The 14,831-nt window shown below is 35.4% G+C and overlaps 1 protein-coding gene across 11 annotated transcripts in view; it reads left to right on the top strand.

The window, feature by feature from the left end:
• The window catches only part of BCLAF1 (BCL2 associated transcription factor 1), a 31,436-nt gene that overhangs the window by 2,135 nt on the left and 14,470 nt on the right, over positions 1-14,831 (top strand). For 4 of the 11 annotated variants that reach the window (XR_001444478.3, XR_001444477.3, XM_015137373.3 and 1 more), the window contains exons 2-7: positions 5,007-5,110; positions 7,764-7,877; positions 8,848-9,759; positions 11,129-11,794; positions 11,934-12,103; positions 14,434-14,539. Coding sequence is in view for 8 of the 11 variants with exons in the window: in XM_015137373.3 (XP_014992859.1) it covers positions 7,774-7,877; positions 8,848-9,759; positions 11,129-11,794; positions 11,934-12,103; positions 14,434-14,539 (1,958 nt within the window). In the remaining 3 variants the exon portion in view is untranslated. The remainder of the gene's footprint in view (positions 1-5,006; positions 5,111-7,763; positions 7,878-8,847; positions 9,760-11,128; positions 11,795-11,933; positions 12,104-14,433; positions 14,540-14,831) is intronic. The other 7 variants (XR_013416219.1, XM_015137374.3, XM_015137372.3 and 4 more) reach the window with 3 other exon arrangements.

Below are 14,831 nucleotides of genomic sequence, written 5' to 3'. Positions count from 1 at the left end.
CAGCAAGCTGTAAGAGGTTAACTATGTGATGAGAAGACTTAGAAATGGAGAAAGTTTTATCAGTTCTATGTAGGGCTTAGGCTGGGAGTTTCCGGAAACTACGTTGGAAATCAGTAGTTGCACACTAGCTGAATTCAGCTGTGTAATTTACAGTGGTTTGTTATTTAGTAAATAAGTAGAAGAGGGAATTAAGAAGCTAAAATCTCTGGGTACTTGTTGGATATGAATTTGTTAATTGTTTACACTCAGGTAATAAGTGTTACCTCAGTCATAGCATTTAATATCTTCTGACTGTCCCTAAGGCTGAAAACCAGCCAGTATACTAACACGAAGATAGTACTAGCCTGTATTTGTGTAGTATTTTAGAGTTTTCAAACACCTTAATTTTATTTATTTATTTGTTTGAGACAGAGACTCGCTTTGTAGCCCAGGCTGGAGTGCAGTGGCGCCATCTCGGCTCACTGCAACCTCCGCTTCCCTGGTTCAAGCGATTCTTGTGTCTCAGCCTCCCAAGTAGCTGGGACTACAGGCGCCCGCTTGCCACCACGTCCCGCTAATTTTTCTTTTTTCTTTCTTTTTCTTTTTTTTGAGACACACGCTTGCTCTGTCGCCCAGGCTGGCGTGCAGTGGCGTGATCTTGGCTCACTGCAACCTGTGCCTCCCAGATTCAAGTGATTCTCATGCCTCAGCCTCCCCAGTAGCTGGGATTACATGGGATTACAGGTGCACGCCACAAAGGCCGGCTAGTTTTTCTTTTTCTGTTTTTGAGATGGTGTCTTGCTCTGTCATCCAGGCTGGAGTGCAGTGGCATGATCTTGGCTCACTGCAACTTCCACCTCACGGGTTCAAGCGATTCTTCTGCCTCAGGCTCCAGAGTAACTGAGATTAGAGGCGACCGCCACCACGCCCTGCTAATTTTTATATTTACAGTAGAGACAGGGTTTTGCCATGTTGGCCAGGCTGGTCTTGAACTCCTGACCTGGGTTGATCCGCCCGCCTTGGCCTCCCGAAGTGTTGGGATTACAGGCGTAAGCCACTGCATCCAGCCCAGACATTTTATTAAGCATGTTTGGAAAGACTTCTAAATGATGCTGATTAATGCTGTATCAAAAATATTAAGGTAACCTTACATGCAAGAATCATTTTAAGTAAACGTGGTTAGCTTGTAGAAAGGCTGCCTAAACAAGGTTTACCAATAATGATGGCTAATGCTAGATTGTATACCATGAGTCAAACATTAAACTAAGCTCTTTACGTGCCTTAGTTCATTTAACCCTGTACTTGTAAGGAAGTACCATTAGTAGCCTTAAAAAAACAAACAAAAACAAAAAACAAAAAAACACCAACAGAATTTGAAGCTGACAGATTAACTTGTTCAGTGTTGGTCAGTTAGTTAATGGCTGAGCCAGGATTTGAATCTAGTCAACTGGAATAATAGTCATGGGCTATATTTTTAGGATTTGAAAAGATGGAAATAGCATTACTTTGTTTACAACAATCTGGGGACCAAACTCCTTGAGTCTGCTAAAATGAAGACTAGGATCAAGTACGCTTGAAATCGTAATCTTAAAGAATTCATTTTGGGTGGCTTTGTCTTGGATATTTTGTTGAATCCAGTTTCTTTGCTCTGATCAAATTTTCTCCTTTTTTTTTGAAACAGCCTCGCTCTTGCCCAGGCTGGGGTGCAGTGGTGCAATTTTTGCTCACTGCAATCTCTGCCTCCTGGGTTCGAGTGATTCTTCTGCCTCAGACTCTGGAGTACCTGGGACTATAGACGTGCACCACTACGTCTGGCTAGTTCTGGTATTTTTAGTAGAGACGGGGTTTCCCCATGTTGGCCAGGCTGGTCTCGAACTCGTAACCTCAGGATCTGCTCACCTCGGCCTCCCAAAGTGCAGGGATTACACGGTGAGCCACCATGCCTGGCCTGATATAATTGTTTTCTAGCTAGTTTCTGATCACTTATGTTCTAGCTGGTCATTATGTATTATTTCATGAAAGATAGGCTCTGTTTAGATATTTAAGAACCTTATTTTTTTAAAAAAAACCTGCTTTATTTTATCCTGTGTTCCTCATTGGTTAGTGTATCAATTGGCTAAAGATACATACTGCAATTTATTCCTTATCTCTCTAAACAAGTGGGAATCTATTAAATGATCTTGGTTGTAATAAAGGGAAGATTAATTTGGCATTTTTAATTCTGTATTTGGGTTTTGGCCACCTCAGGCACCTTTTAGGGTATTGAAGAAAGAGCACTGGAGTTGGAGTCAGGAGATTTCAGTCAAATTTTGGATTAACCATTTACAGTCCGACTATGGGCACAAAAAACGGCAAACATATCTTTTGTTTTCTCCCTCAAACTTGTCCTTCTCCGAGATGTTTAAATCTAAAACCTAGAATTTAAGGGCACTAGTGATTTTTTATTTTTCCTCACTCTGTACTTCACACCCCTAACAATCCATTAACAAGTCATTTTGACAAACCACATCTTGAATTTGCCTCTTTTTTTCATTGCTGTTTATTTTTTATATAGAAGCCATCTTAAAATGAAATCAGATGAGTGACTCACCCAAGCAAACCCTGCAAGGGTTTCTCAACCAAGTAAAATCCTGACCCCTTTTGGTGATCTACTAGATGCTATTTGATCTGGTCCATTCCTCCTCCTGCTGCCTTATTTCATACGCTCAACTCCTTGATCACATTGCCTCAACCTTCGTATTGGTGTTTCTGTCCTGAATTTGCTAAGTTTGTGTCCTCTGCCTAGTATGCTCTTTACTCTGTGGATCTTTTCTGTGTTCCCTGTCCTTAGACACAAATGTTACCTCCTTAAAGAGGGCCCAAGGATCCACCTAAGTAGTGCCCCCGCCCACCTCCTCTGCATGTCAACTTGTACTTTTTCCCCCCTCTCCAATGTGGCACTTGCCACTATTTGATTTTTTTCTTGTTTTCTGTCTTCCCCTCTCTGAAAGCTTCAAGAGAGTAGGGAACTTAAAGTCCTTCTTAAAATGCTGTATTCCCAGCATTAGAATAGTAGTGTCTGGCATGTAAGGCACTTACTTCAAGTTATTTGCAAAGTTTAGAGTTCTCTGTATTTGAAAGATGGGATTAATATGTAGCTCATGAGATTATCAGGATCAAATATGAGATTATTTTGTTTAAGTCACCTAGCACGATTCTTGGCACATGGCTGGTATTTAGATGTTTAGTTTACTATGATTTATTGCTGATATCTGTTCTTGCTTTGGTTTTTGGAAGGCAGGGACCACTTACATAGACATATTTCCTATAGTAACTAGTATTGTGCTTTGTATATAGACTTTCATTTTTAAAAAATTAGCTGAACTAATCAGCTTTGATACTGATTTATTTATTGTATCACATTTTGTGTGTTATTTGAGTTATTGGTGTGGATACTTGAATATATTTATAGATTGTGAACAGGAATGTATATCCACTGGCCTAACAGCCTATGTTCCCTCTTCTGTCAGTTTTTTGTATCTAGTGTTTATTTTCTTTGAACTTCAACATATCATGACTTGCAGTAAAGAGATCTGGCAGTTGAGTCTTCTTTGGATATATATAGAAATTAGCCTTTTGAAATTGTTTAGGAAAATGTTAGCTAAAATGAGCCTTGTATCACTTCTAGGAGTGAATCAGTAGTAATGACTTTCCAGGTCAGAATACAGTTTTTTATCAGTACTCCAGTTTAAAATACTGCCATTTTTTCCCTCTGGCCACTTGGGGTTTTGATATTTTAAAAACTAAACTTATATGTCCTTTAGAAATCCTTTTGTTTTGTACCCAACCTTACTTGGCTTTTTGACTTTACTACTTTTTTAGTATGTTTCCCATAATAGGTTCCGATTCCTCCTTCCTAGCCTGAACTTCAAATCTCTCCCCAGTTGGAGGGCCATGGATATTTTAGGAGACACTATTCTTGATTCACCAGTTTAATGTTACTATTTCTTCTTTGTATTTCCCGTCTCATTTTATTTTTAAAATTGGATCTTGGTGAGAGTTACAGATTTCCATTTAAACTTGTTCATGAATTCTTCTGAGTGCTGGCATATATTAATCTTGTATTCTTTAGTTTCTGTTCCCCTAGTGCTTTAGACTATCCTTTGCACATACTTGATGTGAATATACACAGAGCTAAACTTTTCAGTATTGGTAACTTGAATATTTTGTGCGAAGTGTATTTACAGAGTAATGATAAATTATTTTAGGAAGAATACTTTCGATAGATAAAAGTTTCATTGCTGACTGTTCTTTTATTTGAATATACATGTATTAAGATGCTTTTAGGCACAGAATTTGAAGTTACTATGATGGCTGTTAATGTGGATTTTAAAATCAGTTTCACATGAAACTAAATTGTGTGAAAGGAAGTACCAAAGAGAATAAGTAGCAGAACATTAAACTCATATTTTAGATGTTATAAAGTAGAGCATTATGAAAATTATAGATTACATTTTTTTTTTTTTTTTGAGATGGGGTCTTGCTATGTTGCCAATGCTAGAGTGCAGTAGCTAGTCCCAGGTGTGATCACAGCGCATTGCAGAGTGCAGTAGCTAGTCCCAGGTGTGGTCACAGCGCATTGCAGCGTCAAACTCCTTCTGCTTTGGCTTCCCAAGTAACTGGAACTACTGGCTTGTGCTACCTTGCCCTTCTAACAAGATGGCATTATGTTAGCTACCTTGGAATTTTCTGATGGAACGACAACATATCATGTTTCCTAAAGCTCAAATTGCTAAAATTAGAATTCAGGTAGTTAAAAGTAAAAAGATGCTGTCAGTTTCATAATACACTACTGCATTGTGGTTTACAAAAAAGTTGAGTTTTAGGCTTTTATGGTTAAAAGTTTCCTATTTCCTGAATTAGTTTTTCCTTCCCTGAAATTGTAAGTGCATTTATTAGAGTTTATTGCAATGCCCATTATATGCATTGTAAATAATGGTTATTTAATTTAACATAAATCAATATAATGTTTTTTTTGTCTTCGCTAGGAATTTGAATTTAGAGTTTAATCTCTCAGAGCATTCTCTCCAGGAGGAATATTTACAGTATCTGAAAGACTTCACTTGACTTCTTGATCCTGCTTAAAGCCAAGGTAAAGAGCATTCATTTTTCTAGTTTTCACTTTTGACTTTTTTGAGGAAATGTCACTACTGAATTGATGATTCAGTTTTTTGTTTATTTTGGTGGCTTGTATGAAGTAAGTCAGATATTAAGTTAGTTTTAGGAAAAAGGTTCTTTTTCTGTCTTCTTCCAGGTTGTGTTCCTGCTTTTTCTATTTCTATAAACACATCTACTAAAAGACTCAGGACATACAAGATAAACTCTGCTACTTAACCCATTTTCCCTAATGTAAACAAGAGGAGATTCATAACTTGTTTCTACTGTAGTGTTTAGATAATTCAAATTGATTGTTTCTTATGTGCTAGGTGTGTTAAGTGAATTAAGTTTATCAACTCATTAAGTCCTCTACAAGTCTGCGAAGTAGGCACTGTTATTTTCTTTGTTTTACAGTTGAGGAACAGGCTCAGGGAGCTTAAGGAGTTTGAATTCATGTAGTTTAAATGCAGAGACCATGTTCTTAGCTTTTTTCCTAAGTGTATTTTTGCAGTAGAGCAGAAGATATCCATTTCTTTTAGACTGCTATTTGATAGGCAGGCTTTCTTTCCATTAGTTTTTGAAGTTTCAGGTGTAGCTATTAAAAAACAAAGCAAAACACAAACCTTTAAAAATAAACTTGCTGCTTTAAAAAATATCCAGGTTCTGGGGAATGCATTCATTTGATAGTTACTTATTAAATACCTGTTGTGCTTATGTGCCACAAGCCCAACTACATCCTGTTGACTGGAAAAGCCTACAGAATTCATGAAACCTTAACAGAAATTACCATCCAAAAAGCCTCAAGAGCCAAGAACAGAGATTCTGGAGATACAGCACAACACAGCATCTCTAGCTCTTAGTAAACTCGTAGTGTTTTATTTACGGATTAATACAATGGAAAAGAATGTTGCCTTATTGCTGGACTGGATCTCCAAAATCATTTCCAGCTCTGGTTTCTTCTTACAGTGTGTCTGATTATCTCAGAGTGGGATAAAAATAAATATCTTAAAGTAAATTTGATCGCAATGAATGTAAATTACGTATTTATATTCTTTTAAAATGTTTGGGAGGACAGAATTTTGAAATCAGATAGCACTAGAATGTCGCAGTTCCCAGTTGCCGAGATTCCTTCCTTTACAGGCTGTAAATTTGGTTTTTGCCAATTTCATGATGTTGTCAAAACTACAGTTGCTAAACCAAATTTGTGTTCTACGAGGTATCAGATCTCCCTATGTTAACGCTAAATTTCTTTCTTCTGTGTTGTGGAATTCTTATTCTGCCTTTTTGAACCCTGAACCTATGTTTTATTTCTGTCTTTATGTATTTCTTGCTCCCTTGGGATTCAGAAGAAGAGTGAGAGAAGACAAAGGTGGTAGTCTATTAGAGGATAGTTATGTTCTGTTTTGAAATCAGCATGAATTTGTTATTTATATTGTTTGATGAGGAACTATCCAGGTATTACCATTACCTCTTCTATAACTGAACTCATCTTAGTACCTTCAAATAGTATTTTATTATACTGAACAAAGTCTAGGTAGGTAAAATAAGTGCCTTCAAAAATATTTGGTTGTAGGAGATGCTATTTAAGTATTATGGGAATTGCAAGCTGTTAGAAGTTTAATAAGTTGATTTTTATTGAAATAAATACTTTTTGGTAAGTTAGTGTAAATTTGGAAATAGTTCTATGCAGCAAAAACAAGCTTGAGAGGCTAAGATATCTCAATCATTGAAAAGTTGAAAATGTGACATTTGGGATGTACATGCAGTGATTTGCTATGTATGTATATTTTTTCAATTTTGTGAGGAGTAGATCTTATAAATCAATTAGTTCTGACAGTTACTGATTTCTGTACCCATTGAGGTCTAATTATAGCATTGGATACTATGTAGTGTTTGGAAAAGTTACTACTGGTGCCCAAGTTTTTTTTCTTGTAGTTCTAATATATCTTTCTTGAAGTAATCCCTCCAATTCTTTATATTTTATTCTTCTTATATCTTCTTAACAAAGCTTCAGGGTGAACTAGTCGTCACAAAAGTCCACTTTATTCTGGAGTCATGAGTACTGAGAGCAGACCCACGGCTCCAGCTGTTCAGAAACTTTGTGTCCTGTATACTATATAGTACCACTCCAGACAGTATTGTGTATTTGGAGTGGTCAGCTCAGTCTCATTTTCAAGGCCATAAAACACAAGATAACAGCCCTAGTAGGTTTATTTTTTGTTAGTATTGTGACACTTTATTTTATTTCAGTTGCCTTATCTGTAATACCTTTATTATTTATTTATCTTTCTTACAGGAGAGGTAGGCATTTGTATTGGGCATGGAATAACACATAACATGCTGCTGCAGTCTGATCTCATTGCTCTTTCTGGCTTCTGTAGCTGCTGCCTTTTTGGATTGAGGCACCTAAGTGGGGCAGTCCATAAAAATCTTCAGTTGTGTCTTTAATCTACAGTATCTATCATGCAGGTGAAAACAGTTTTAGTCAGGGATAATTGACTTGTCTTCTGAATACTGATTTGAAAATGATGGTGAATAATAGCCTTTGAGAAACTTGTAAAAATCAAATTTTATCTGAAAATAAATAAGATAAAATTTAAAAAATCATATTGTAATTTTAACCTTTTTTTGCCCTATCATTTGATTAGGAGAAAAGAAATGGGTCGCTCCAATTCTAGATCACATTCTTCAAGGTCAAAGTCTAGATCACAGTCTAGTTCTCGATCAAGATCAAGATCTCATTCTAGAAAGAAGCGATACAGGTGATTTAATGTGCTTTAAATTTTTAAAATAATGATATCAGTTATTATTTGTTGAATGCGTATCTTAAACACAGTGCTAAACCCCAAAATGTATTTTATTCTATAAGAACTCTGTGAAATGGATCTGTTGTTACCCTTATTGTAAGCAAGAAATTGAGAATGTTCAACTAACAAGCTCTAGTATGGCAGAGCTTGGATTGAAATCCAGTTAGTCTGACTCCAGGTCTCAAATTTTACTATATATGGTAGGTTTCTTTGTATTTGTCCACAATGTTAAGAGATGAATTGGGTAATGCAAGAATTTGACAGTGAAAAATCTGTGCGTATTGTTTTATAGTTTCTCATTTCCGACTTTGATTCTTTGAATTCTAACAAAATAATTCTTTTTGTTAAAAAATTAACAATTCTGGTTATTTTTCTTTAAATAGTAATACATACTTAGCATAGAAAACAGAAACCAGAAGTTGAAAATACAAATGACCATAATCCCATTATGAATTAATAGTAGTTGATGATTATTCTTTTTTTCCCCCCAGGCTTAACTTTATTTTATGTATATATTTAATTAATAGTATCTCACTGATACAGTTTTGTGTAATCTTTTCCCCCATTTAACTGTATATTATGTCATCCCATTAAATATTCTTTCACAATTATCAGTTTAAGTGCTTGCCTAGATGTACTACAATTTGCTAATATGTCCTAATGTGTGTGATATATATATAACACACGCACGTGTGTGTGTGTGTGTGTGTTTTGTGCCTTTACTTTTAAGGTCTTTAATGTATTCTCTCAGTAGTTACCTTAGGCTTTTTGATTAGAAACCATAAACTTTTGTACAGATGAGGTTTTTTAAAAAAGTCTATTTTTATCTTTACCATTTATTTACATGTTATTTTCAACCAGAGTATTTAGAATGGTAAGATGGAATGCTTTATTTTTCTTGCATTGATATTTATTTCATTTTTAGTTCTAGGTCTCGTTCCAGAACATATTCAAGGTCTCGTAGTAGAGATCGTATGTATTCTAGAGATTATCGTCGTGATTACAGAAATAATAGAGGAATGAGACGACCTTACGGGTACAGAGGAAGGGGTAGAGGGTATTATCAAGGAGGAGGAGGTAGATACCATCGAGGTGGTTATAGACCTGTCTGGAATAGAAGGCACTCTAGGAGTCCTAGACGAGGTCGTTCACGTTCCAGGAGTCCAAAAAGAAGATCCGTTTCTTCTCAAAGATCCAGAAGCAGATCTCGCCGGTCATATAGATCTTCTAGGTCTCCAAGATCATCCTCTTCTCGTTCTTCATCCCCATATAGCAAATCTCCTGTTTCTAAAAGACGAGGGTCTCAGGAAAAACAAACCAAAAAAGCTGAAGGGGAACCCCAAGAAGAGAGTCCGTTGAAAAGTAAATCACAGGAGGAACCGAAAGATACATTTGAACATGACCCATCTGAATCTATCGATGAATTTAATAAGTCATCAGCCACATCCGGTGATATTTGGCCTGGCCTTTCAGCTTATGATAATAGTCCTAGATCACCCCATAGTCCTTCACCTATTGCTACACCACCTAGTCAGAGTTCATCTTGCTCTGATGCTCCCATGCTCAGTACAGTTCATTCTGCAAAAAATACTCCTTCTCAGCATTCACATTCCATTCAGCATAGTCCTGAAAGGTCTGGGTCTGGTTCTGTTGGAAATGGATCTAGTCGATACAGTCCCTCTCAGAATAGTCCAATTCATCACATCCCTTCACGAAGAAGTCCTGCAAAGACAATCGCACCACAGAATGCTCCAAGAGATGAGTCTAGGGGCCGTTCCTCGTTTTATCCTGATGGTGGAGATCAGGAAACTGCAAAGACTGGGAAGTTCTTAAAAAGGTAAAAACTAAAATACAGAATCTACAGTATAATATTGTTTTTGTTCTTTGAGTTCTATTTGGAATTAAAAGATGTAAATTTGTGATACATGTTTAACTAGCGGTTTTTACTCTTGACTTCCTTCATTTTAAGATAATTCCAAATTGTTTTTACTTTTATCTGGTGAACTTTGGAAGCTAAGTGTTTTAATAAAAATTAATGTATCCAGCTACTCAGGAGGCTGAGGTGGGAGGATCTCTTGAGCCCAGGAGTTCAAGGCTTTGGTGAGCTATGATTGTGCCTACTGCACTCCAGCCTGGGCAACAGAGCAAGACCCTGTCTCTTTAAAAAGAAAAAAAAAAAACCACTAATTTCTGTTTCTCCTCTTAATTTTACCATTTTCGGTCCAGAATTAAAAATACAGATGAGGAGAAGTTGAGTAGCTTAGAGCATAACTAAATGATACATGTTGTTAATAACTGTAAATCTTTTAGAAATTTAGTTTATTAAAGCATTGGAGGCTTATTTTGTTCTTTTCATTATTAGAATGTGACCTACATAAATAATGCAGCTATATTGCATGTTCTTAGGTGGCATAAACAGTCTGGCTGTCAATATTTAATGATTTCAGCCTGACTATACAAAAGGTAATGGTATTTCTCACTGACTAATGACATTTGGAACAGATAACATTGTTTAAAGTCTGATCTCAAGTGTTGCTGAAAGTTGCTAACAATGAAAATTGGTTGCTTCATATATTGTGATTTGACTTAAAAGTGAGAAAATAGAGGAAACATGCTGTTTGTGGAATAGCACTGCACAACCTAGAATTTATGATTGAGCTGATCATTAGTTTCTATGAAACAGTGCCAGAAATCATTATTTTTGTAGAGCAAGTAGATATGAACTGTTTTGTGATGCTCATAAAGAGTATTACTGGAATGGTATTTAAATCCATTTGTGTGAACTCTTGTTTATATTAATAGATAAGTCAGTGAAACAGTCTGAATTTTGGGGGGTAGTTATCAATAGAATTCTAACATAATGTGTATTATCCTTAGTGGTTCTTAGCTTCAAAAATTAAATTCAGGCAATCTCTAGAAGTTCATGATAGTGCAGAATTGTGGATTGTGACTAAATAGGACAGGTTTTTGGTTGGCTTTACTTTTTAAACTTCAGAAGTCAAATGTAAATTTATTTTAAAAGTTAGTACATAAGTTCTATATGGATACTTTCAATGATTTTTAAAAGTGGGATCTGAAAAAGCACTTTTCAATAGGGTTTTTTCTCTCTTGCTGGTCCTGAGGGATTGGGCAACACATTTAAATATGGAAGCGATCTACAGTGAATGCAATCCAGAGTTACTATCCTCTTCTTTGCTTATTCGCAGGTTCACAGATGAAGAGTCTAGAGTATTCCTGCTTGATAGGGGTAATACCAGGGATAAAGAGGCTTCAAAAGAGAAAGGATCAGAGAAAGGGAGGGCAGAGGGAGAATGGGAAGATCAGGAAGCTCTAGATTACTTCAGTGATAAAGAGTCTGGAAAACAAAAGTTTAATGATTCAGAAGGGGATGACACAGAGGAGACAGAGGATTATAGACAGTTCAGGAAGTCAGTCCTCGCAGATCAGGGTAAAAGTTTTGCTACTGCATCTCACCGGAATACTGAGGAGGAAGGACTCAAGTACAAGTCCAAAGTTTCACTGAAAGGCAATAGAGAAAGTGATGGATTTAGAGAAGAAAAAAATTATAAACTTAAAGAGACTGGATATGTAGTGGAAAGGCCTAGCACTACAAAAGATAAGCACAAAGAAGAAGACAAAAATTCTGAAAGAATAACAGTAAAGAAAGAAACTCAGTCACCTGAGCAGGTAAAGTCTGAAAAGCTCAAAGACCTCTTTGATTACAGTCCCCCTCTACACAAGAATCTGGATGCACGGGAAAAATCTACCTTCAGAGAGGAAAGCCCACTTAGGATCAAAATGATAGCGAGTGATTCTCATCGTCCTGAAGTCAAACTCAAAATGGCACCTGTTCCTCTTGATGATTCTAACAGGTAATTCCATATTGATCCCCAGTAAATAATCTGTGGGTAGTTAATATTCCAGTTAATTATCTTAAACTTTCTGAACATACCATTTTTTTATTTAAACCAATGGTATATTTTGTGTGTGTGTGTTATCAATATGTTCCAGACCTGCTTCCTTGACTAAAGACAGGCTGCTTGCTAGTACACTTGTCCATTCTGTCAAGAAGGAGCAAGAGTTCCGATCCATCTTTGACCACATTAAGTTGCCACAGGCCAGCAAAAGCACTTCAGAGTCATTTATTCAACACATTGTGTCCTTGGTTCATCATGTTAAAGGTATGCTTAGTATGTTTAGTATTGTGAATTAAATTTCTCTTGCATGCAAATAAAAAAATGAGTAATTATGCTTAATAATTCATGTACCCCAGGGCTAGCAAATATACATCAATGCTATTAAAACTTGGAAAAGTAGTTTCATGGAAGAGTCCCTAGTCTTGATAGCATTGAAACTTAGGAAGATAATTAATAAAAAGTGATTGAAATGCTGGAGAAACCATACCCTAAAAATCTGTATCATGGTAGAACATGATGTAGATTTGTTGAATGCTAAAAGTGTTTTTTAAGTATGTCATTGTAGTGTATTTGAAGTGCAGAAGGCTTACAGATAGTCTTTCATTGCATGCCTATGGCTTGTGATAGTAAATCTTGGCATAGATTTATAACAAAGTCAGACAGGATTATTGAATATTATTTACTAGGAATTTCTTCTCAACTTTTAAAGAAATACAAAGTGGAAAAACTTTCTTTTTTGCGCTTAATTTTTAATATATAAACTTAAAATGATAAAACAAGAAAATTTATCAGGATTTTTAGAGGAAAAACGTTCAAGAAATTTAGAAGAATATTATATAAATACTGGCTACATGAATAGTCACTAATTAGGATAATGATGACACTTCTTTAGGTCCTAAAGATAAGGGTGTTTATTTCAACTAAAGTAATGATTTTTTTTTCTTTTAAATTTTTACCAGTATGTAATTATAGTTGCAAAGTTACTAGTAATTTTCAAAGATTTTTAGGTATCTCTTTTGGGTTAGGTTAAGTTTTGTTTTTGTGTTTAAAAAGCAACTTACTATGAGACATGTTCTTTCCCAGGAACTTCAAAGACTGTTGTCCTTTAAAATTAATCCCCTCCTAGCTTTTAAAAAATTTGTCTTTTGACATGAGAACAGCTCACTGTAATAGATGAAACTTGGCTCTAGCAGTTCTTTATGCAGTTGATATATCAGAATAGTGAACAGTTAAATGAATTTCTTTTGGGCTGTAATTATTTAAACACGGTAACAAGACAGTTTTGCTATTTGGCTCTAAGTAGGTTTGTGAACCAGTTTAAGACCATATTACTGTGGTACATAAAATATGAAACATTCTTTTTTTAAATTTTTTAATCTTTTTTGGCCTATCTCCACATTTTACAATTTATTGCTGAATTTTGAGATCAGGTTTTGATAAATTTTTTCCTTTTTCTTTTTTCTTTTTTTTTTTAAAAAAAAACTGTAGTGATGTTTCATAATTGGTATTGTGCAACCGATCTGAACAGCTCTTACTTTATATAGAGCTGAAAATGCCCAGTGATGTTTTCTTTTTCATTGTAACTAGGTCCTGGAATATGTTTTGAAATGGCAAAATCCATGTTTCAAAGTAAAATAGCTGTTGAAAGATACAGGCAAAGTTGAATCTTCTGTCTTCCTGGCAAAAATGGCATAAAAACTGAGTTGCTAGCTCAAATTCCTGGGTTTCATGGAATTATGATTGAGGCACTACCCTTGTAGTGGCCGTTTCAAGTTTTAATGATTGGTTATGAGACATGTGCTGGATATTGGGCGGTAAGTTGACACAGATGTATGTTGACCTGTTAAGCAGATAGCTTGCTTCATAATGTGACATTTCATAGCTCATGACTTTATACGTCTTTCTATTTTACATTTACAACATATCTTTTTAACTGGTTTTTAAAATAATCAGTATTGATATTACTAGTTTGAAAATTGTTTAAAGAGAGACAAAACAGCAATATCAAATGTGCTGTTGGGTTTGCCAAGATGCCAGATTTTTGGATAATTATTGAATGTTAGTTGATTTAAAAATATTTTTCCAATTTCAATGATAGTATTCAGTGTTTTTATAAATCCATTTTTGTTGATATGGCAGCATAGTCACTGATGAAATTTAATAGTTTACTCAAACTAGCTTTTTGGTTAACTCCATATTTTCCTGTTAATTTTTGTTTTCTGCAAATGATTACTTGAAGTAACGTCATTGGTTCATATTGGCAAGGTATTAGAACATCCATAGATTGTGTTCCTTTTTATTCTGAGGAAGTAGTGTATTAATGAAGTAGAATTAGAGACTCTTGATTTAATCTATTAATTGCTCTTGGATTAGATGTAGTATTGACAGGGACCTGTGAGCAACTTTTGAAGCACTTTCCTGTTGAGGTACAAGAAATTGAAAGGGTAGGAGTTCCTTGTAACACTTGATTCTCTTTTGCTAGGTTTCTTGAGTATTTTTATTTTCTTTTCACCTGCTACATGCCCTTCTGTCACAAACAAATCTCTCTTAAAGTAAACTAAACTAATTGGACAGTATTTCTTCTAAATCAACAGAGCAATACTTCAAGTCAGCTGCAATGACCCTAAACGAGCGGTTCACTTCGTATCAGAAAGCCACTGAAGAACATAGTACTCGGCAAAAGAGCCCTGAAATACACAGGTGTGTATCCTGCTGAATTGACATATAAAAACGTTGTTTTGGTAGGAAGACTCTGTTAAAACAATATTGTATTGGAAGTTTGCTTTTGTCATTGATACAAATTTGGTTTTATTCCTCATTTATGCTTTAAATATATTTCTAAGTCTTGAAAATTCTATAATTCTCAATTTTCAGCTTAGTTGAAACTGGTTGTTAGAACTTGAAATATTAACTCTTACTTCTCTGCAGTATGGAATTAAATAGTTATCAGTTAGTCTGGTTTTTGGGAGGGGCAGTGAAGGCCTAGAGTAAC

The sequence above is a fragment of the Macaca mulatta genome, chromosome 4 (assembly GCF_049350105.2).
Source record: "Macaca mulatta isolate MMU2019108-1 chromosome 4, T2T-MMU8v2.0, whole genome shotgun sequence".
In the NCBI taxonomy this organism is placed as follows: Eukaryota; Metazoa; Chordata; class Mammalia; order Primates; family Cercopithecidae; genus Macaca; species Macaca mulatta.
Note: the sequence above shows the minus strand (reverse complement) of the source record. Positions and strands in the feature narration are given on the sequence as shown.